Source organism: Xenopus laevis, chromosome 1S (assembly GCF_017654675.1).
Source record: "Xenopus laevis strain J_2021 chromosome 1S, Xenopus_laevis_v10.1, whole genome shotgun sequence".
NCBI classification, from domain to species: domain Eukaryota; kingdom Metazoa; phylum Chordata; class Amphibia; order Anura; family Pipidae; genus Xenopus; species Xenopus laevis.
Window position 1 is genome coordinate 45,721,509 of NC_054372.1, and position 24,100 is coordinate 45,745,608.

The following is a 24,100-nucleotide window of genomic DNA, read 5'->3' on the forward strand; positions in this document are numbered from 1 at the left end:
ATTAGCCAGGATGTGCCAAGCTCCCTGACTCTCAATAGACGCATGCACACATTCTATTGTACAGGTCCTAAGGTGATCCAATAAGCGGAACCAACTGGATGTTAAAGAAATCAGAAGACAGCTGCACCCAGGGTTGCCAGGTTGGAGGGTTTCCAGCGAAATTGGGCTACTAATTTAAAGCCCAGGCAGGTTTTAGAAATACAAACTAGCCAAGGTACAGATTTGGGCTACTTTTTGGGCCTGTGGCTGGTTTGTACTTTGGAAACCAGCCAAAGTTTTTTCTTGCCAAGCCTGTGTCTCCCAATACGTTGGGTAATGTAGTTTTTGTTTAACAATTTGCGACTGCCAAGTTTAATGTAAGACTACTATACCCAGCATGCAATGGGACTGACTTGCGTAGAAGTCGGGAGTTACCAGAATTTGGACTCTGTACCTCAGCCTCCTGTCCCTCTTAAGCATTCTCCGGTGACTTTCCTCAATTTCAGAGCAAAACTCTGCTGGCCACCAAAATGTCTATAGGTTTTACCAATATTTATTAAAAATTGTTTATTTATTAGTGCCTTATGGGACCCCTATATCTCCTGGCCCCCCCTCTGTAGTTACATCCCTGGTGATGGGCGAATCTATCCCATTTTGCTTCATGGAAAAAATTGTGAATCTGTGAAAATGTGAAAAAGCTGTATTTTCACATATATTCATTTATTTTTTTCACTGCACATATTGCGCTATTTTAGGCTACTTTGGAAGTGTCTCTTGGCTAGTTTAAGGGTAGGACTACGCGGATGTTTTCGTTGCGTCAGTCACATGGGACAGAAATAAGGTAAGAGATAGAAATGTCGAATGAAGTCGCGGCATTGATCAGACGCGGCATGCCTGTCAGATGCAGACGAACGCATTGTCGCAGCGCGTTGGATCGCTCCGAAAACGTCCGTGTAGTCGTACCTTTGGGCTGGTTTTGAGCTGACTTGGGCTGGTTTTGAAAATTAGACCCGGCAACCCTGGCTGCACCTGTGTATGAGATGCAGGCTGAATAGAACTCTGTTTATAGTGAATTGACACAGAGAGCAGCATTACCTTCCTGCAGTTCATCCAAGCTGTCAATCTTGTAGGTGCCATCCAGTGTATAGATAGAGCGCACCCCCTGCGGGAGGCTGACATTGTCGCTGAGGGAGCGGGTGAGTTCCATGAGAAGAGCATCCAATGACCTGAATCGCTCGGAGGACACGGCGTAGGGTAAGCCCTTGAAGTAGCGGTCTCCATTGCGGTAGAATCGCACCTTCTTGGCCTTCCGTTCGGAGCTGAGCGCCTGTAGGGTGCGGGTGCGGTAGAAGCTGCAGTGTGCGCTGTGGGCGGGGCTGGGAATGAGCCCGTGATTCCCCCGGTGTCCAGAGCCGCTAGAGCTTGTGCTTTGCTCTCCGCGACCCCCCCGGGACTGTCGCTGCTTTTTGTTCCTTTCCTGGAAGTGCTCCAGCTCGATGCTCCGGGCGCTCGCCATTGTCACGTATCGGCTGAGTGGAAGCTCCTCAATGACAGGCGGGGTCCCCAGCAAACGCTACTGACACAACGACACAATCAATTAAAGCGCCGTGACAGACAAGAGGCACGTGATGCGCAGCTGCAGCGACATATTCAGCCGCGTTGTACGAGGTGCCGCTTAGGACGAGTTCACTCCCGCACATTTCAATGTCACACCCCCTGGAGTCCTTGCTGGGAGCCGCATCCCCCTGTAGGTTATTTCTTGCTCATAGTTCAGCGTTCCCGGCGCCCCTCACATTCACCTCACACCGGGGAGACCGCTCATGCCTCGCACACTGCGCTTCCCGCCCTCTCTGAGTGCCACTATCAATGGAACTTCCCTTTGCGGGGGGACAGATTTTCTCAGCACACAGCAACAGGACTCGGGATGCGCAGCCACTGCTTTCCAATGACATTAGTCGCCCAAATCTTCACTACTATAAGAAAAGCAGCTGGTCTTTCAGCAAGAAGCCGCTTCATATGCAGATAACGCCGATTGTGGCATCAACCAACACCCCCGCCAGATGATTGGTCCATTTTCAGCTGTGTAGGAGAACCCAAAGACGATGTAGGCCTCTGACGTCACTGACTCATCTGCAAAAGGGACCCAGTATACTAGTGCCGCAGTCATAGGAATAAGGAATGCACTTGCTGGATGCTGAGCAGTTCATTATCCAATGCAACTGACATGCGAACATGAAATTACTTGTACGTGGCCTCATTTGCTGCAGCGTTTTGTTCATAATAAGAGAGACGTGGATGAGAGTTGTAATTAAGAGACGCCTTAGCTGCTGTTTTGACAATAAATCAGAATCATAAAGTGATACTGACACTAAAATGCTACTTTTTAAAATATGAATGTACATTGAAAGTTACCTATAGGTTATGCAGATTGTTTTTTGCTGAGAGGTTTGTTTATGTAAGTAATCAGGGCCGGATTTCTGTCTTCGGCACCCCGAAGCCGCTCTGCGCCGCAGGGTCGTAGCACCCGGCAACACTGGGTCCTACTGCCCCCAAACGTTGTCAGGTGCGTGTGTGCGCATATGTCGCCCCTACAGTCTTGCCACCCTAGGCCCAGGCCCTTAAGTAATTGTTAGTTGATGTTCCTAAACCTGACTGTTTTGCCAACCAGACTGTCTCACCTCAGCCTCTCAGTTAAAGTTTCTAATGCGGACGGACTAACTGATCAGGCGCTTTTCAGGGGCTGCTGCCGCCCCCCCCCCCCTTCAGTTCCATCCTTCTAACATGTAGTGTCGGAGTGGGTCAAGGAGGGTCCGCCTCGCTAGTGCAGCGAGCACTATTGCACTCAATGCACTAGAAGACCTGAATTTTCATTTTAAAAATAAAAACTGAGTAAATAGGCTGTGCAAAATAAAAAATGTTTCTAATATAGTTAGTTAGCCAAAAATGTAATGTATAAAGGCTGAAGTGACTGGATGTCTAACATAATAGCCAGAACACTACTTCCTGCTTTTCAGCTCTATAAGTCAGCGACTTGAAGGGGGGCCACATGGTACATTTCTGTTCAGTGAGTTTGTAATTGATCCTTCAGCCTTTATACATTACATGTTTGCCTAACTAACTATATTAGAAACATTTTTTATTTTGCACAGCCTATCTATTTACTCAGTTTTTATTTTTGCAATGAACAATTCCTTTAAAGTTACCAGAGGCGGCTTTTTGCCGCCCCTGGTAACTAGACACTCCCAGTGCCAGATTTACATAGAGAGCACCCCTAGGCCCGCTGTCGTTCGTCACCCCCGATCTCTCCCTTTTATTTGCTGAAATTTTCATCATTGGTACCAGAGCAATGGGGATTGGCACACGGGAGCTTTATAAAACTATCGTATCTCCTGCTCATCCCCAATGTGGGTGTGGTTGGGCAGCATGCCACCCCCTAAAATTCTGCTGCCCTAGGCCTGGGCCTTTGTGGCCTCTCCACAAATCTGGGCTTGGCCACTCCGTGCCACCTGAGGTAAGATTCTCATCTTGCCTCATGGCCGGAGCAGCCCTGCTCCTCATAGAAGAACATGGGGCATCAGACAGGTAATGTAAAAGCAATGGGCAAATACTTTATGGCAAAATTATAAGTATCATGCAAAGTCAATTTTATGATAGATGTAAAAAAGGCGTAATTTCTGGTGTCAGTATCTCTTTAACATGCTTTTAAAGATTCTGCTCTGTATGTACCTTGAAATAGTATTTTTTTAATGACTGGGCTGTAGTAGATAATGTAATTATAGGTGCAAAGTTTGCTACCTTTCTAATCACCTATAGCAACCAGGAGGTAGCATTTAGTGGGCATCTACTTAAAAGCAAACATCACATCTTATTGGTTGCTAAGGATAACTGCACCTGGGTTACTTATCTATCTATCTATCTATCTATCTATCTATCTATCTATCTATCTATCTATCTATCTATCTATCATCTATCAATATATCTTGTCTATTACCCCTTCACAACAATGTCTATTTTTAAGGCACCAAGCTTAAATCATTAGGCATCTGAAAGCAGGCCCAGACTGGCAATCTGTGGATTCTGGCAAATGTCAGCAGGGCAGCTGTAAAATGCTATAGACACTCACTATTCATTGGGATAATTGAAGGCTGTTTTGCCACCTTTTTTGTGCCATACTGGCCTTTGGGTTGTAGGTGGGTGGTGACTTTATCTGGGGAGGGTCAATGATGTCATGGGTCAGGCAGTGGGCAAGTGGGGCAGGGAAATGAGCAGAGCCGGTCCTGTCATTTTAGGGCTAACTGGGGAGTGTAGAGGGTCAGGGCGGGATCTATAGGATATCGTGCCTTGGGCCTAGCTGGTATCATCCCTAATGTCATGGACTATTTTGAAGCTCTGGTCTGTACCTTTCTGAAAGACACAGGCCATGCTTTCAGTTTTGATGTGAGGTCTCCAAAAGGAAAATCAGCCCACATTTTGTATTTGTCATCTCGCTTCTGCACAACAAAGATACAGGAACTGAAAAAGAAAGCAAAATAACTGCTGTAACGTAATTTTCTTCTTGGTTTATTATTTTTTCTTTCATGCCCTTTGTTCTTCTTTTATTCTTTTACTTCATAGCTTTTTTTTATTATGCCGCTCTCCCATTTGGACTTTAATTCTGTCTTTGCATTCTACCAACAAGCGTGCATGTCTGTAGTAAGCATACATTTTTAATTCAGGCTCTATCCCTGTTATCTTCTTGCCTGCAATTTCAGTCACTGATAACAACCTGTAGAGTAGCAAAGCAATGCCATACATCTAGTAAAAGTTGTACTTGACATATAATGGGTTCCTATCTTCCAAAAATTGCACACTGTTAACAATTTTCCCTCTAAGGTGTGCGCGAGTGTACACAAACACAACACTTGGTATTAATTCTGACCTGAACACACATTTTTTAAAATGTAAATACAAAAGTTTAAAATGTGCACACAAATTTTTTTTTATGTGCACATAGCCGAGAAGGAATTATAGGGAACATTGCTGGTAACAGCTATTTAACTATAAAACTTCTTCAAGTAAAGCTTTCGTATTAAAAATGTTGGATGAGGGTGGTTGGAGAAAAAACAAGGGCAACAAGCTGGACATGTTTGTATATACAATGTTATGTATATATGTAATGTTACTCTATGCTGAAGCATACTGCTTTTATTATTATTATTATTATTATTTTATTATTAAAGTCCCACCTTTCTTACAGTAAGTTCACTACTAATATATTAGAACTCATTCTTATTAAAGTGGTTACAGTTCTGGGTTTATTAAATCATATTAATCATAAACTAGATGCTAGATTAATACCAAACTGATTCCAAATCTAATTGTGCGTATTAACATTGTCATAGTGATGTCATGTTAAAATGGAGGTTTAAAGGGGTTGTTCACCCTCCAAACGCCCTTTTTTTAGTTCAGTTGCTTTCAGATTGTGCACCAAAAATAAAGACTTTTTCAACTTTTTTTTTTTCTTGCTTGCATTTTAAGTGTACAAAATGTAAGTTTAGTGTTCCTGTCTCTGGTTTTTCAGTCTGGCTGCTCAGCAATTCAGGTGCAGAATCGGAACTGTTGCAATTTGCTGCATTAAGGTGCCCATACACGGCAGTATAAAGCTGCTGATATCGGTCCTTTAAACCGATTCGGCAGCTTATCTGCCTGTGTGTGGGGGCTCCCGACGGGTCCCCCCGATCGATATCAAGCCAAAAATTGGGCAGATAACAATCGGGCAAGCTTGATTTTTCTTCAATCCAGGACCGCATTGGCTAGTTGATGCGGTTCTGCGACCCATTGGCACCAATTTGCAGCATTGTAATCCGATCGTCCGGTCCCAGGACCAAAGGTCGGATTAACCCGATATATAGCCCAGCCGTTGGTGGACATATCGGGTTAAGATCCACTTGTTTAGCGACTTGCCAAACGAGCAGGTCTAATAGTGTATGGCCACCTTTAGCAGCATGTGTGGAATATTAGCAACTATTGTATCAATTCTAACAGATGCCTTTAATAATACTCAGATGCTAAAGAGTGAGAAAGATAAGAAATATATCAACTAAATGTATTAATATAGAACAGTTACAGAGTCTGCGATTTCCCCCCCTCCAGCTGCTTTGAAAAACATAAGAAGGTAAAAAAAAAAACTACTTTACACTTCAATATTAGAAAAACGATCATAAATAGAAAATAGAAAGTAATTTTAAACATTTTCAATTTCTTGTGAAAATGAAACTGAACTGAAAAAAAAGTGTTGGAAGGTGAACAACCCCTATGTATGTTTAAACTCTCATCCTCTCATAGCCTCTTAGACAAATGAATGACTTAGTTATTAGCGTTACAATTAGCAATTGGTTTTTTTGACAATTTTGTTGACTAAGTAGAAGTGACATGATCTGTGAGAACCGATATTATACATGTCTTATAATTCTTTTAACCTGGGCAAAACTGATCATGTTCTCCTGACAATTGTCAGAACTGTTTATATGGGTGTAGTACCTCATCACTGTAAAATCTTGTTATGATTTCTGAAATGCCCTTTTGGTGTGTACTGATCTGTTCACAGTGCACACCCTTTTTACTTGCATTATCTTGATCTCATATATCACATATTTGTACATATGCTTTGCAATGCTGACTCAAGAGGATGTGTATAAAGGCTACAAAAGTGGTAGCTGTGGTTTATAAAAGAATACAAAAGAATAGTCATTAGTAGATTTTGGAAAATTAACAAAAGCCCCTCTTGTTTTATAACTGTTTGAGAATGAGATAAGCAACAGCTTTGGTTCTCCTAGAATATAAATGGAGGATGTGTGTGTAGTGCCTTGTGTAAAAGGGGAACCACTAAAAGGTCAACTTAGGAAGAAAGCCCCTCTGACTATTTTAATGAAAAAAGTCCGGCCAAACTAGAATCCACAATTGTATCTTATTTATTATTAAAAAAACACAATTTTATTGGATCGGGGACAAACACAAAACATTTTTTGGACTATTTCCCATTTCTGGCTAATTCCAGCGCAGACCATAGAAACTTTCAAATAGGATAGGGACCTCTCCCATTGACTTATATACAACCTCAGCAGGTCTGAGATGCCAGATTCTTTGATTTTGACTTTTTCCATCCTCTGGGTTTAATAAATCTAAAAAAAAAATTGAGTTGTTTTTTACATAAAAAATTCAGATTTTATAGTTAAAAAGATAGATTTTTTTTAGTTTTTGGCTTTTGGATTTATAACCCCCTAAATCTGTGATATATTTTTGTTAAAAAATGGATAACACGTTATATAGAATAGATAACTATTTTATTGTTATATAAATTGCCTTGGTTTAGACTACGGATATACTGTATATCTCCAAGGCTGGTGTGCCAATATTAAACTATATCCAACAATTGAAAGGCTAAAACAGTACTGTTTAGGGGTTGAGAACTAGAAAAATTACATTTTATTTCACATGTGCAAAATCAAGGAACACAGGACAGGAGGATACTCTTGAATTAAAGGAAAATGATACCCTCGAATTATGTAGGTCTCTATAAAAATGTATTGCATAAAACAGCTCATATGTAAAACCCTGCTTCATGTAAACAAACCATTGTCATAATAATATACTTTTTAGTAGTAGGCGCCATTGGGTAATCATAAATAGAAAATTGCCATTTTAAAAAATGAGGGCCACCCCTTGGTATCCTAAGATTCACACAAACAAATCAAACAAACCAAACATTTTAGGTCACATGAGCCAATTAAAATACAGAGTTCTGCTTTTTGTGCCCGCACTTCTTCCTGTAACAGTTAGAGCTGCAGTATTTCTGGTCAGGTGATCTCTGAGGCAGCATAAAAATTGGGTCTCAAGGGTAAAGATGTGAGATTTGGTCTCAAGGGAAAATATATAAAATGGCAATATTTACTTAAATATATATTCCAGTTAAGTAAGATTCTTTAATATGCCACTAATATGATGTAAATTATCTGTTGATTAAGTTTTATTTTTGGGGGTATAGTTTTCCTTTAAGTGGGCCACTGGTCTAGAGCCTTTGACACTTGAGATTTAGGAAGATCCCCAGCGGTTTTATTTTCTAAAAGAGGTGGTGCAGTAGTATGTGGTGTGCTGCACCCTACATTTCTTTTTAGACCGCACACTTTAAATTACACAATAACATACAGTATAAGTATCAATAACTGTTCAGTAACAAACAGCAATATAAGACATGGTGACCCTAGTGTTTTATGATACAGTAATTCCAGTATTTTACTACACAGTATCTCCAGCAGAATATATAGCAGCGATATATGTTACAATGGCTCCACCATTTCATGACACAGCGACCACAGTATTTTATGACTTAGTTGCCCCAAAAATAGACGAGATTCAGTTCAGTGAGAACAAGATTCAATTTGAGATTCAGAAACACTTATGTCACTGTTTATCATGTGAAACCTCTGTTGAAGTCTATGGGAGAAAATGACTAGAAGAAATTAGAAGAAAAGTTTTTTTCTCCTGGAATTGAATCTCGTCAATGGATTTTTCACATGATAACAGGAGATAACTTTTTCTCACTGAACTGAATATGGCCATTGCTGGATGAAGTGGGGGAGGGGGCCTAAGGGCAGATAGGATGGAGCAGGAAGGCAGAAAGCAGATGGGGGACAGAGTAGGGATGCAGCCTGACAGATGGGGATGGCTTGAGGGAGGTTGTGAGACAACAGGAATATTTTATGTAGGGCAGTGAATTCTGCATGTTTGGGGGGGGGGGGTTGAAGTGGAGGGGTTGAAGTGACAATTTGTGTCTGTTGTGTAATTCCACTGTAGTTTGTTTTGGGCTAAAATCCTCACATTAAGATTTGTAACAATAAATTTGTATCCTTACAGAGGATTTGCTTTAAGGAGGGGTCAGTGACCCCCATTTGAAACTAGATAGAGAAGAAGAAGAATGCAAATTCAAAAACTATTAAAAAATGAAGGCCAATTGAAAAGTTGCTTTAAATTAGCTGTTTTATAAACTACACTAAGTTAATTCTACATTGCTGCTTGCCTCAAACGCTGGCTGTTTTTCTGACCACAGTTTTGCCTTACCCTTTGGATATCATGATTTTAGACTCTGGTCCGTTTTCCTGCAGACAGGGCCGCCATCATGGGTGCACAGGGGGGACGGTCGTCCCGAGCCCGGCAGAATTTAAGTTTAAAGGGGGGCCCTGCTGTGCTGAACTTTCTAGATTAGTCAGCCCCCCCTTAAAGGTGTGGTTCACATTTAATTTAACTTTAGTATGTTATAGAATGCCTAATTCTAAGCACTTTTTTCTATTGCCTTTCATTATTTAATTCTTATAGTTTTTAAATTGCCTTCTTCTTCTTCTTTCAAATGGGGGGGGGGTCAATGACCTCAGCTAAAAAACAAATGCTCTATAAGGCTACACATTTAGGGGCACATTTACTATGGGTCAAATATCGAGGGTTAATTAACCCTCGATATTCGACCATCGAAGTTAAATCCTTCGAATATTGAAGTCGAAGGATTTACCGCAATTCCTTTGAATCGAACGATTCAAAGGATTTTAATTCATCGATCGAACGATTTTCCTTCGATCGCAAATTGCTAGGAAAGCCTATGGGGAGCTTCCCCATAGGCTAACATTAGTGCTCGGTAGGTTTTAGGTGGTGAAGTAGGTGGTCGAAGTTTTTTTTAAAGAGACAGTACTTCGACTATAGAATAGTCGAACGATTTTTAGTTTGAATCGTTCGATTCGAAGTCGTACTCGTAGGTCGAAGTAGCTAATTCGATGGTTGAAGGAGCCAAAAAAAACCTCGAAGTTTTTTTCCTTCACTCGAGCTAAGTAAATGTGCCCCTTATTGTTATTGCTACTTTTTATTACTCATCTTTCTATTCAGGCTCTTTCCTATTCATATTTCAGTCTCTTATTTAATTTGCAAATATTCTTTATTGATTTTCACAAAGAAGAATAGAGCAAGTTGGGTATACAACATACTTTCATACATCATACACATTTATTTACGCATTACCGAGTACACCGTTGGGGAAGGGGAAGGGAGGGTTGTTAGTAAGGATAAGGAGTCGGGTACAGGGGTAGAAAGAAGAAGGGGGTGAAAAGGCACTTCCTGAACTTAAACCAAAATCCTATTGCTCAAAAAAAAGATTATAATATTGTACAATCAGCTCAGGTTGTTGAGACCTTTGTCCTTTGAGTAGATAGTGTTTGCCTACACAAGTCAAGTATTTGTGTGCGTCTCCATACTCTCCATATGGCTATATTTTGGGTTGCCCGTTTAATATCACAGTCCATTAATTCCTCCATTGTCATGCTGTATTGTGCATCTTTAAGTACTTGGAGTATTGTTGGTGCTGTAGTTGCCTTCCACATTCTAGCTATGGAAGCCCTTGCCGGGAAAATCATGTGGTGTAGTATAAATTCTTCTCCACGTTCAAGGTTTGCTGGGAAAATATGTAGAAGAGCTATAGCTGGCGTGAGCACTATTGAAATATTCAGCTTTGTTGTAATGAGTCTCTGTATATCTTGCCACAGTGGTGTAATCTTGGGGCAGTCCCAAAATATATGTAGTAAAGTACCAACAGCTCCACATTGTCTCCAACAGAAAGCGGAGGTGGTGGGGTATATATGTGTTAACTTGTGTGGGGTCAGATACCAGTTAAGTAAAAGCTTGGTATATTGTTCCAAATGATTGCCGCATCTGGTAGCCCTTATGATGTGTTGAATGACTCTTTGCCAATCAGCAATTAGTCTCTTATTTAAACCGATGCATGGTTACTAGCTAATTTAGATCCTAGCAGCCAGATTGCTGAAATTGCAAACTGGAGAGCTGCTGCATAAAAAGCTATATAATTCAAAAATCACAAATAATAAAATATGAAGTGCAAATTGTCTCAGAATATCACTCTCTAGTCTACAGCATATTAAAATTTAATTTAAATGTGACCTAAGAGCCGAAGAATAGCAGCGCGAAAAGACCCAAAGTCACAAAAGGAGTATTTTAATTTTGTAAGGGGGAGCCCTGGCCACCAATGTTTTTTTTTTATCTTGTGGAGAGGGGGGGCCTGGCCACCAATAAGAGCAGAAAATTCTGTTGTACGGGGCCCTGTGATTTCTGATGGCAGCCCTGTTTGATCCTGACTACAGTTCTCTTGGCACTGAAAATTCCAAATTTTAGTCCATTTGGCTACAATTTTAGTCAATCTGAATATTATTCTGTTTCAATATACAATGCTGTTCTATTTCCAGTCTCTTCCTGTGGGTCTGCTTCCTGTTTTTAAAGTTTAGCTTTGCTGAAGGTTAAAATATGGAGCAAATTTTGTACCACAAAGCACACTCAATGAGGTTGTGGATGCATGTGCCAGAGTCTACCATACTAAGCCAAATGTTTTATATAGATCTCTATGCCATATAAATGGCACCTACAACTGAATCAGCTCTGCGGGTTTGCTCTCTTGGCTTTCAAATAAGAGAGTGAGACGGGCAATAAAGATTATGTAATATTAGTAAAATACACCGTTAATAATACTCCCTTGGTTTCATGACATTCTTTTTATGTGCCCAACGTCCACACTTTATAGTTAGTGGAACAGTCCAATAACATTTAGATCAGGCATGTCCAAAGTGCGGCCCGGGGCCAATTGCGGCCAGTTTTCAAATTTACACAGGCCCTCAGCCTCCATCATAAAAATAATAATAATGAGGTCCCCAGCATAGTGTGATCAGGAATCCCACAGCAGTAATATTAAGGCACATTAGTGAAATGATCTGTCACTTGGTCTATACTGCTGCCTGTGTGCTGAAGGTGTTAGCAATAGACACGTACTGGCACATAGAGACACGCTGTTTTCGCATACTTCTTTAGGGCTGAAGGTGTCAATAGACGTACTGACGTGCCAGTACAGTAAACTAAAGAAGTATGACGTCACTACGTACCAGTACGTACCAGTATGTGTCTATTGCTAACACCTTCAGCACACAGACAGCAGTATAGACCAAGTGGCAGATCATGTGCCCAAATATTACTGCTACGATTACTCGATTCCTGTAATTTAATGTTAATGGTTTAAAGAATCTCGGGCTGAATGGTCGGCCCCCACACATTTTCACCGTCCTCACCAAATCTGGCCCTCGTTGCAAAAAGTTCGGGCACCCCTGATTTAGATAGACAAAACAGTAGTCCTATATTTTAAAGTAAAGCAAATCTGTTCTGGTGAATGTGCAGTGAGAAAACCCTGGCTCAGTATTGTTCAACTTTTATGGTACCAAGAGATTGAATTTTTCTGGCCTACGTGGTAGAGGGCCGATAATGGAAGCCAGTGTTGACCACTCCCTGTTTTATAAACCACACTATTGTTACCAAAAGAACTCTTAAGACCATGCTCACCTTAATGGTGACAGCACACCAAAAAACCAAATGGTTGGTGCTCACTGTAAGGATATCACTCATCTCTCAAATGTGATTTTTTTTAAAACATTTAAAATTAAAACATATCCTTAAATCCATATGCCTCCTCTTCCTCTGTGGATAACAATGCACCCCCAGCACACAATTAGACACCTTAGGGGCCTCTAACAACAATTTCCAAATGCTAACAAACCCCCAGAACAAACCCTACCAAGCTCACGACCCACAAGTACAGCACACACAGGAAGCATAGGGCAGGCAGAGTATGGCACATGCAGGGAGCATAGGGTGTGTAGAGTATAGGGATGTAGCGAACGTCGGAAAAAAAGTTCGCGAACATATTCGCGAACTTGCGCAAAAATGCGAGCGGTTCGCGAACGGTTCGCGAACCCCATAGACTTCAATGGGAAGGCGAACTTTAACATCTAGAAAAGACATTTCTGGCCAGAAAAATGATTTTAAAGTTGTTTAAAGGGTGCAACGACCTGGACAGTGGCATGCCAGAGGGGGATCAAGGGCAAAAATGTATCTGAAAAATCTGCCTGTGTGTGCTTGGAAGAGATAGTGTAGGGGGAGAGCTGTTAGTGATTTCAGGGACAGATGATAGTAAGTTTGCTGGCTAGTAATCTGCTTGATACTGCTCTGTATTGGAGGGACAGAAGTCTGCAGGGATTTGAGGGACATTTTAGCTTAGGTAGCTTTGCTGGCTAGTAATCTACTGTTCTCTTTAAACAACTGCCATACGTTGACCTTGTAGGCATTGTTTGCCCAGTTTTTTTGGACGCAGCCACTGAAGCACAGTTGCCAGAAAAAATATGCCATATAAATGCTGAAAATAGTCATTTTTCGCCATACGTTGACCTTGTAGACATTGTTTGCCCAGTTTTTTTGGACGCAGCCACTGAAGCACAGTTGCCAGAAAAAATATGCCATATAAATGCTGAAAATAGTAATTTTTCGCCATACGTTGACCTTGTAGACATTGTTTGCCCAGTTTTTTTGGTTGTAGCCACTGAAGCACAGTTGCCAGAAAAAATATGCCACATAAATGCTGAAAATAGTCATTTTTTGCCATATACGTTGAGTCAACGTATGGCAAAAAATGACTATTTTCAGCATTTATATGGCATATTTTTTCTGGCCTCTGTGCTTCAGTGGCTGTGGCCAAAAAAACTGGGCAAACAATGCCTACAAGGTCAACGTCGTTGACCTTGTAGGCATTGTTTGCCCAGTTTTTTTGGCCACAGCCACTGAAGCACAGAGGCCAGAAAAAATATGCCATATAAATGCTGAAAATAGTCATTTTTTTGGTCGCAGCCACTGAAGCACAGTTGCCAGAAAAATTATGCCATATAAATGCTGAAAATATAAATTTTTTTGGTTGCAGCCACTGAAGCACAGAGGCCAGAAAAATTATGCCATATAAATGCAGAAAATATGCATTTTTTTGGTCGCAGCCACTGAAGCACAGTTGACAGAAAAATTATGCCATATAAATGCTGAAAATATAAATTTTTTTGGTTGCAGCCACTGAAGCACAGAGGCCAGAAAAATTATGCCATATAAATGCAGAAAATATGCATTTTTTTGGTCGCAGCCACTGAAGCACAGTTGCCAGAAAAATTATGCCATATAAATGCTGAAAATAGTAATTTTTTTGGTTGCAGCCACTGAAGCACAGAGGCCAGAAAAATTATGCCATATAAATGCAGAAAATATGCATTTTTTTGGTCGCAGCCACTGAAGCACAGTTGACAGAAAAATTATGCCATATAAATGCTGAAAATATAAATATTTTTGGTTGCAGCCACTGAAGCACAGAGGCCAGAAAAATTATGCCATATAAATGCAGAAAATATGCATTTTTTTGGTCGCAGCCACTGAAGCACAGTTGCCAGAAAAATTATGCCATATAAATGCTGAAAATAGTAATTTTTTTGGTTGCAGCCACTGAAGCACAGAGGCCAGAAAAATTATGCCATATAAATGCAGAAAATATGCATTTTTTTGGTCGCAGCCACTGAAGCACAGTTGACAGAAAAATTATGCCATATAAATGCTGAAAATATAAATTTTTTTGGTTGCAGCCACTGAAGCACAGAGGCCAGAAAAATTATGTCATATAAATGCAGAAAATAGGCATTTTTTTGGTCGCAGCCACTGAAGCACAGAGGCCAGAAAAAATTAAACCAGTAGGGTTTGCACCCTAGTTTGTAACGGTGGCGGAGGGAGGAGGAGGACGCTAAAGGACAGCTGTGTGTGGAGTCATGAGGCTTGAAGAGAAGGACAGCTGCATAGAAGTCAGAACAAGTCTTCCGGCGTGCAGTAACCCTCCGAGATCCACCCCTCATTCATTTTAATAAAGGTCAGGTAATCGACACTTTTGTGACCTAGGCGAGTTCTCTTCTCAGTTACAATCCCTCCTGCTGCACTGAAGGTCCTTTCTGAGAGCACACTTGAGGCTGGGCAAGACAAGAGGTTCATGGCAAATTGTGACAGCTCTGGCCACAGATCAAGCCTGCGCACCCAGTAGTCCAGGGGTTCATCGCTCCTCAGAGTGTCGATATCTGCAGTTAATGCCAGGTAGTCCGCTACCTGCCGGTCGAGGCGTTCTTTGAGGGTGGATCCAGAAGGGTTGTGGCGCTGCCTTGGACAGAAAAACATTTGCATGTCTGACGTTACAGACTGGCCAAAGGGCTTTGTCCTTGCAGGTGTGCTCGTGGCAGGATTACTGGCACCTCTGCCCCTGGAATGTTGATGAGTTCCTGAAGTGACATCACCCTTAAAAGCATTGTACAACATGTTTTGCAGGCTGGTTTGTAAATGCCGCATCTTTTCGGACTTGTGGTATGTTGGTAACATTTCTGACACTTTATGCTTGTACCGAGGGTCTAGTAGCGTTGCGACCCAGTACAGGTCCTTCTCCTTAAGCCTCTTGATACGGGGGTCCTTCAACAGGCATGACAGCATGAAAGACCCCATTCTCACAAGGTTGGATGCAGAGCTATCCATCTCCGCTTCCTCATTATCAAGGACTGCATCATCCACGGTCTCCTCCCCCCAGCCACGTACAAGACCAGGGGTCCCCAAAAGGTCACCACTAGCCCCCTGGGAAGCCTGCTCCTGTTGGTCCTCCTCCTCCTCCTCCACAAAGCCACCTTCCTCCTCTGACTCCACTTCTGGCACCTCTCCCTGCGTTGCAGCATGTGCCTGGGTTCGTTCTGGTGATTCCGACCAGAAATCGTGCGCTTCCAGCTCCTCGTCACGCTGGTCTACAGCCTCATCTGTCACTCGTCGCACGGCACGCTCCAGGAATAAAGCGAAGGGTATTAGGTCGCTGATGGTGCCTTCGGTGCGACTGACCATATTTGTCACCTCTTCAAAAGGTCGCATGAGCCTGCAGGCATCGCGCATAAGCACCCAGTAACGGGGGAAAAAAATCCCCAGCTGTGCAGATCCAGTCCTACCACCCAGTTCAAAAAGGTACTCGTTGACGGCCCTTTGTTGTTGCAGCAGACGTTCCAACATAAGGAGCGTTGAATTCCAGCGAGCCTGGCTGTCAGAAATCAAACGCCTGACTGGCATGTTGTAGCGCTGCTGAATGTCAGCAAGGCGTGCCATGGCTGTGTAGGAACGTCTGAAATGGGCCGACACCTTTCTGGACTGGGTGAGAACGTCCTGGAATCCTGGGTACTTGGAGACAAAACGTTGGACTATTAAATTTAACACATGTGCCATGCAGGGCACATGTGTTAAATTGCCTAGTCTCAACGCTGCCAACAGATTGCTTCCATTGTCACACACCACTTTTCCGATCTGCAGTTGGTGTGGGGTCAGCCACCGATCGGCCTGTGACTGCAGAGATGACAGGAGTACAGATCCGGTATGGTTTTTGCTTTCCAGGCACGTCATCCCCAAGACAGCGTGACAACGGCGTACCTGGCACGTCGAATAGCCTAGGGGGAGCTGGGGGTGCACAGGTGTGGAGGAGGAGAAGGAGGACCCAGCAGCAGAGTAAGAAGAAGAAGAAGACGAGGTAGAGAGCGATGGAGGAGTAGAGGTGGTGGCAGAACCGCGTGCAATCCGTGGCGGTGACACCAACTCCACTGTTGTTGTTGAGCTACCCATTCCCTGCTTCCCAGCCATTACCAAGTTCACCCAGTGGGCAGTGTAGGTGACATACCTGCCCTGACCATGCTTGGAGGACCATGCGTCAGTAGTCATATGGACCTTTGGCCCAACACTAAGTGACAGAGATGCGGTAACTTGGCTCTGCACATGTTGGTACAGGTGTGGTATTCCCTTTTTAGAAAAAAATTGCGGCTGGGTACCTTCCACTGCGGTGTCCCAATTGCTACAAATTTGCGGAAGGCCTCAGAGTCCACCAGCTGGTATGGTAAAAGCTGGCGGGCTAAGAGTGCAGACAAGCCAGCTGTCAGACGCCGGGCAAGGGGGTGACAGTCAGACATTGGCTTCTTACGCTCAAACATGGCCTTCACAGAAACTTGGCTGGTGGCAGATGACTGGGAATGGGAACAGGTGGTCAAGGTGGAAGGCGGAGTGGAGGGTGGTTCAGACGGGTCAAGGAGAGCAGAGGTAGAGCAGTAAGATGCTGGACCAGAAGGAGTGTGGCTTTTAGTTTGCCTGTTGCCTTTGAGGTGTTGCTCCCAAAGTGCTTTGTGCTTGCCGCTCATGTGCCTTCGCATAGAAGTTGTACCTATGTGGCTGTTGGGCTTACCAAGGCTCAGTTTCTGACTGCACTCATTGCAAATTACAATGCTTTTGTCAGAGGCACACACATTAAAAAAATCCCACACTGCTGACTTTTTGGAAGTGTGCGATCTGGCGGTAACAGTAGAAGTTGGCGGAGTTGGCGGTATTGGCGGCAATGGCGGGTGCGTTGGCCGGCTGAACACAGGTGCCGATACATGTTGTTGCCCTACTGATCCCTGCGGGCTGTCCTCCCTGCTTCTTCTAAGTCTTATTCTCCTACTGCCTCTCTGACTCTCCGTCTCTCCATCTGAACTACCCTCCTCTTGCTCTCTTCTACTAGGCACCCACAAAACATCAATCTCCTCATCATCATTCTCCTCAGATGCATCAATTTCTTCTGACACATCACAGAAGGAAGCAGCAGCGGGGACCTCCTCCTCATCACTCATTATGTCCATCTCTATCGTGTTCTCTGCCAGAATTAAATCTGGTGTAAGGTCCTCATCTCCTTCATCTTCTTCTGGCAATAATGGTTGCGCATTACTCAGTTCAAGAAACTCATGGGAAAATAACTCCTCTGACCCCAGTGAAGAAGGGGCACCGGTGGTGGAGGAAGTGTTACGTGGGGTGGCCATAGCAGTGGAGGATGAGGAGGATGTTGTGGTAAAGTTAGAAACGGTAGAGGATGGGGTGTGCTGTGTAAGCCAGTCAACTACCTCTTCAGCATTTTGGGAGTTCAGGGTCATTGGCTTTTTAAAACTGGGCAATTTGCTAGGGCCACAGGATTGCATAGCAGCACGGCCCCTAGCACGGCCTCTGCGTGGCGGCCTGCCTTTGCCTGGCATTATTTTTAAAAAAACAACAACAACAACAAAAACTCAGTTGGTTTTTCTGGAAACGATAATACACACAGCTAGATGGCGGGTTGAAGAAAACACTGTGCAAATAATGCCTACAAAGTCAACGTATACACTACTACAGCGGTGGATACGGATTACGTAAAATATATGAATGCTGCTTGAAAAAAAGTAACTCAAGTGGTTTTTCTAGAGACGATAATATTATCAATATTTAGACAAAATGTGAACAAGGTCACACAGCTCGATGGCGGGTTGAAGAAAACAGTGTGCAAATAATGCCTACAAGGTCAACGTATACACTACTACAGCGGTGGATACGGATTACGTAAAATATATGAATGCTGCTTGAAAAAAAGTAACTCAAGTGGTTTTTCTAGAGACGATAATATTATCAATATTTAGACAAAATGTGAACAAGCTCACACAGCTCGATGGCGGGTTGAAGAAAACACTGTGCAAATAATGCCTACAAGGTCAACGTATACACTACTACAGCGGTGGATACGGATTACGTAAAATATATTATGGCTGCTTGAAAAAAGTGACTCCGGTGTTTTTTCTGGAGACGGTAATATTATGGATATTTAGACAGAATGTGAACAAGGTCACACAGCTCGATGGCGGGTTGAAGAAAACAGTGTGCAAATAATGCCTACAAGGCCAACGTATACACTACTACAGCGGTGGATACGGATTACGTAAAATATATTATGGCTGCTTGAAAAAAGTGACTCCGGTGTTTTTTCTGGAGACGGTAATATTATGGATATTTAGACAGAATGTGAACAAGGTCACACAGCTCGATGGCGGGTTGAAGAAAACAGTGTGCAAATAATGCCTACAGGGCAAATAATGCCTAAAAGGTCAACTTATACACTACTACAGCGGTAGTAAAATAAAAAAAAGTAAAATAAAAAAAAATGAATATTAAAAAAAAAAAATTAAAGTTGGTGCTGCTGAACTACTAGGAGCAGCAGATTAGCACACCAGTCCCACTCCCCAACACTGCTAGACTAATAGCACTGGGCTCTTATAGTAGTAGTAGTAGTAGTAGTAGTAAAACAACAAAAAAATAAATAAAAGCAGTCCTTACAAGGACTACTGTTATTGCAGCAGTCAGCAGATGAGATCAGAAGCAGGACAGCTGCCCACTGCAGCTACATACAGAGCACTGCAGTAGAAGGTAGATTACTAGCCAGCAAAGCTACCTAAGCTTAAATGTCCCTCAAACCCCTGCAGACTTCTGTCCCTCCAATAACAGAGCAGTATCAAAACGATTACTAGCCAGCAAACTTTCAACTGTCCCTGAAATCACTAACAGGCAGCAGCTCTCTCCCTACACTATCTCTTCAGCACACACAGGCAGAGTGAAAAAACGCTGCAGGGCTTCGGTTTTTATAGGGAAGGGGAGTGGTCCAGGGGAGAGCTTCCTGATTGGCTGCCATGTACCTGCTGGTCTGGGGTGAGAGGGCAAAAAAAAGCGCCAACAATGGCGAACCCAAAATGGCGAATGTCGCGCGACGTTCGCGAACTTCCGGCGAGCGCGAACACCCGATGTTCGCGCGAACAAGTTCGCCGGCGAACAGTTCGCGACATCTCTAGTAGAGTATGGGGTAGAGTATGGCACACACAGGGAGCATAGGGCAGGCAGAGTATGGCACACACAGGCAGCATAGGGCAGACATAGTATGGCACACACAGGGAGCATAGGGAAAGTAGAGTATGGCACACACAGGGAGCATAGGGCAGGCAGAGTATGGCACAGACAGGGAGCATAGGGCAGACAGAGTATGGCACACACATGGAGCATAGGGAAAGTAGAGTATGGCACACACAGGGAGCATAGGGCAGACAGAGTATGGCACACACAGGGAGCATAGGGCAGACAGAGTATGGCACACACAGGGAGCATAGGGAAAGTAGAGTATGGCACACACAGGGAGCATAGGGCAGACAGAGTATGGCACACACAGGGAGCATAGGGCAGACAGAGTATGGCACACACAGGGAGCATAGGGAAAGTAGAGTATGGCACACACAGGGAGCATAGGTGTAAGGCTTACTGGTATCTGGAACCAATTAGCTGAAGGAAGAACACGCTTACAGTACCCCACACAGTATGTCTTCAAACTGAACAGAGGAGTGACTTGTAGGGGAAGTTATGAGAGTCTGCTAACAATTGATAGCGGCTGAAGTATGAAGTTGATAGCAGCTGTAGTATTATGACTCACAACAGGCAGACGTTAGGACGGGCACAGGGGTGATTCTGGCCTTTCTGCTGCCTGAGGCGAAAGCATGGCAATGCGCCCCCGTGCCACGTCAGGAATTAAATTTTATAGTGAATTTTATAGAAAATTAGGTACTCATAGTGCCCAAAGTAACCCTAGGTGCCATTGCCCTCAGACTAATATTGTGAGATTCATTGGTGCCTTCACAACTGGAATCACCTGAAATTGGCAAGGGCACCTGCACAAGTGAGTACTTTTATACATACTGGCTTTTGATGACAGACACTGTAGAAATAACAGGCAGAATCAGTACTAGTATAAAATTATTCCAAAGATTTGTTCTGTACCTGTGGTGGATGTGGTTTCTGAATAAACCCTGCCTGCCCTGAGCTTGTGCAAACGAGACGCACCAGTCCAGCACTAACCTAGCCCTAGAATTCACGAAATTGCTGTGCAGAACTGATTATGTAAAGATGGGAGCGCTGTGCTGCTGCACAGGTACTCTCACACCAAACAAGTAAGGGGAAGCAGGAGGGAACCGACGGTAGGCGCATATTTGATTTACGTTAGTTGCAGATATTACAGTGGCTAAAATGCCGCCCCTTCTGTTGACCCAAATTTTGCAGCCTGCCGCCTCATTATAGAAGCGCCCCTGGACGGGCATCAATCCAGCATAGTCGGGGAAGGGCAAGTTCATATCAATAAGACATAATATTAAGGAGTATCACAGTGACACAATACTGGTGACCCTCCAGCAGTTTATATGAGGTGTTAACAATGTGGTCACTTACAGTTTGGGTCTGAAGGTGAACAGTCCAGAGCTTTAGGGGTGTGAACAATAGAGATGTTACAGGTATGAACAATGCAAAGGGGGATTATAGGTGTGAACAATGCAGGAGTTTACTGTACGAATTTGTGGTGTAAACAGTGCAGGGGCCAGTTAATCTCAGTACTGATACATTTTAAATCTTACACAAGGAGCAGTCACAGTAGGCAGACTTTCATGTGGGGGCCACACAAGGGGGGCCACCAGTTAGACAGCACTGCCCTGAGTAAAGGGGGTGGATGACTGCTTGAAATAGAAGTGCATGAAACAGCTTCCCTATATAAACTAGTGCTCACTTGAGCACTTGTCATGCATCTCAAACGCCACGTACAAAAATGCGATTTGCGAAAAATATCTAATGTGTAAACTTGATATTTTCTAATAAGGAATTGCAAAAGGGAACAAACATTTATAGGGGGCCTCTATATCAAATGTCAATACAGCCAATTGAAAACACCAATAGAAACTGCCAATCAATATTTCTAAGCTTTATTTAGAGAACTATAGAAATGTGGGAGCTCAGGGACAACAGTTTCTGCTGCAGTCATGTAGGATGTGATGATTATAATGCAAGGGATAAGCAGTGTTGGCCCTCATAACTGTTGTAAATGTCTATGCAAAGTATGATGACTAAACCATCCTTTTAAATAAAAACGAACATGTCATAATAAGGAATCGTTTTCTGCTTATGGTGGTAAGCAGCAAGTGGGAAATGAGAAGATTGAACAAGAGAAGGGAAGCAATGATAACTTTTAGCTCCCAGCATTTTTAATTCAAATTCAACGCGCTTATTTAGTAGACACCCCTGCTCTGATGAAAATGCAAGGGCCTATACTGAGAAAGATTACAGGGACGGTTCACCTTTAAGGTGACTTTTAGTATCGAATAGAGAATTCGAAGCAACTTTTCAGTTGGTTTTCATTGTTAATTTTTTATAGTTTTATAGTTATTTGCTTTTTTCTTCTGACTCTATGCAGCTTTCAAATGGGCATCGCTGACCCCTTCTAAAAAACAAATGCTCTGTAAGGCTGCACATTAATTGTTATTGCTACGTTTTATTACTCTTCATTCTATTCAGGCCTTTCCTATTCATATTGCAGTCTCATATTCGAATCAGTGCATGGTTGCAAGGGTAATTGGAACCTAGCTACCAAATTGCTTAAAAATAAAATTGAAGAGTTGCTGAATAAAAAGCCAAATAACTCAAAAAACTTAAATAATAAAAAATATAGTAAAAATAAAGAATATCACTCTCTACATCATATTAAAAGTTATCTCAAAGGTGAACCACCCCTTTAAGTGGAAGGGGATGAACATTATGCTCACTGAAAAGCTAAGCTAGTTGAGTTTAGATGATTTGCACCTGCAAAATCACATTGCCCTCATCCCACATGCAGTGATTTAATATTACTTGTGTCATGATGAGGGACCGTGGGCTCAGTTCATAAATTGTTATTTGGCTAGCAGCATAGGTGGAGGGTATATTTTTTTTGTTTGGGTAGGCTAAGTCTAATATTACATCAACAGTTTCTTCACTGGCGATTTCCCACTGGCGGAGAAACAGCTGATTCAGTCCCATATTATAACTATTAGCAAAAGTTGAAATTCACCTTAAAATGCCCTAGAATCTTAAATCTGTCCCATACATGGGCTGACTTAAGAGCTACTAACTGATGTGCCCACAGGCTGCATAAATAAGTACAACATAATTTTTCACTTACCATGGACAAGACCATTTTAAAAAGAATATTCATAGCACTCTCTTATTATAATTATAGAAAAAGTTCAGTTTGTCCACATTACTGGAAAACAGGGCTAATGATTATTTTTTTTTTAACATTAAAGCATGTTTATTGGTATACGTGCACATAAAACACAATGGGTATGTTAACTATATTTTGGTCCCCTTGCAAAAAAACAGTGGCTGCTTTTTACTTTGGTTTCAAAGTAATACAATATAATAGTAGATGAGGCTGAAAAAAAACTTGCATTCAACCATCAACACAAAATTTGTGTGTAAGTAGCCAAACTGATCTGTTAGCGGATCCAGAGGAAGGGGAATTGAATTGATACAACAGTGGCTAATACTCTGCAGATACTGCAAAGAAATGTTTTAACTAATTGTATCAACTAAATGTAGCAAATTTTAACATTTCAGATGCTCCTGGATGACCGAGCTGCCGACTTAAACACGATCATTAAACGTAAAACTTCAATTTTGGGAAGATGGTAAGTAAGTAAAAAAGTAAAAGATGGAAAGTAATTGAAAAAAGTCTTGGTTTGTGATGAACAATCTGAAAATAACAATTTAAAAGCGTGTTTGGAAGGTGAACAACCCCCCTTAAGGAAACAGTCATCAATATCCAATCACAATGCTTCCATCAAACTATTCAGGTAGGTGTTGGCTTAATCTCACAGAGGTGTGAGTGAGATCTGGTCACAATGGTACCATAACGACTATATCACACCTTGACACTTTTTTCAGTTTCAGATAACACCTACCTGAATAGATCAATGGAACTACCATTGACCATTGATGGTATTTATTTTTTGTGCACTGTAAATATGAAATAATCCCCACATACCAGACAAGCAGAGGGAAGATCAGCAGATGCTTTGTCTTTTGGCCCTGATCCCCAGCACAAACACCCATCATGGGTAAAGATCAATCACACCTGTACCCTAAATGTGCTTGGTACTCAGATCAGTTCATAAAAGTTCCCATCTGAAATATCACAAGATTTTCAGTGCAAAATCTAATAATGACATCACTGGAGTCACCAGGTAGGGATTTTTCTTCTAAAGACACTAATCAGCAGCACCCCTTGCCCCTTTTTGTCTTTGAATTTTTCATTAAACTTTTTAGGCAAAAAGATTTGGGGAGGCTTAGCCCCAAGCCCTAATGAAAATCCGGCTATGGCTAGCAGACTTTTTACTAAGACTTTGAAGCTTCTATTTCTAATGTAGTAGTCATTTATTTGTCTACTAATAATACTTTCCTATCAGTATAACATATAAACAAACTCCATGTTTTCTTTTGCAAAACATTTTTATATCTC

At 42.4% G+C, this 24,100-nt stretch overlaps 1 protein-coding gene across 5 annotated transcripts in view; it reads right to left on the reverse strand.

Moving 5' to 3' along the window:
* dclk2.S (doublecortin like kinase 2 S homeolog) overlaps positions 1–2,180 on the reverse strand; it is a 62,523-nt gene extending 60,343 nt beyond the window's left edge. For all 5 annotated transcript variants that reach the window (XR_005964882.1, XM_018243271.2, XM_041579551.1 and 2 more), the window contains exon 1: positions 1,075–2,180. Coding sequence is in view for 4 of the 5 variants with exons in the window: in XM_018243271.2 (XP_018098760.1) it covers positions 1,075–1,495 (421 nt within the window). In the remaining variant the exon portion in view is untranslated. The remainder of the gene's footprint in view (positions 1–1,074) is intronic.
* Between the last annotated feature and the right edge of the window lie 21,920 nt (positions 2,181–24,100).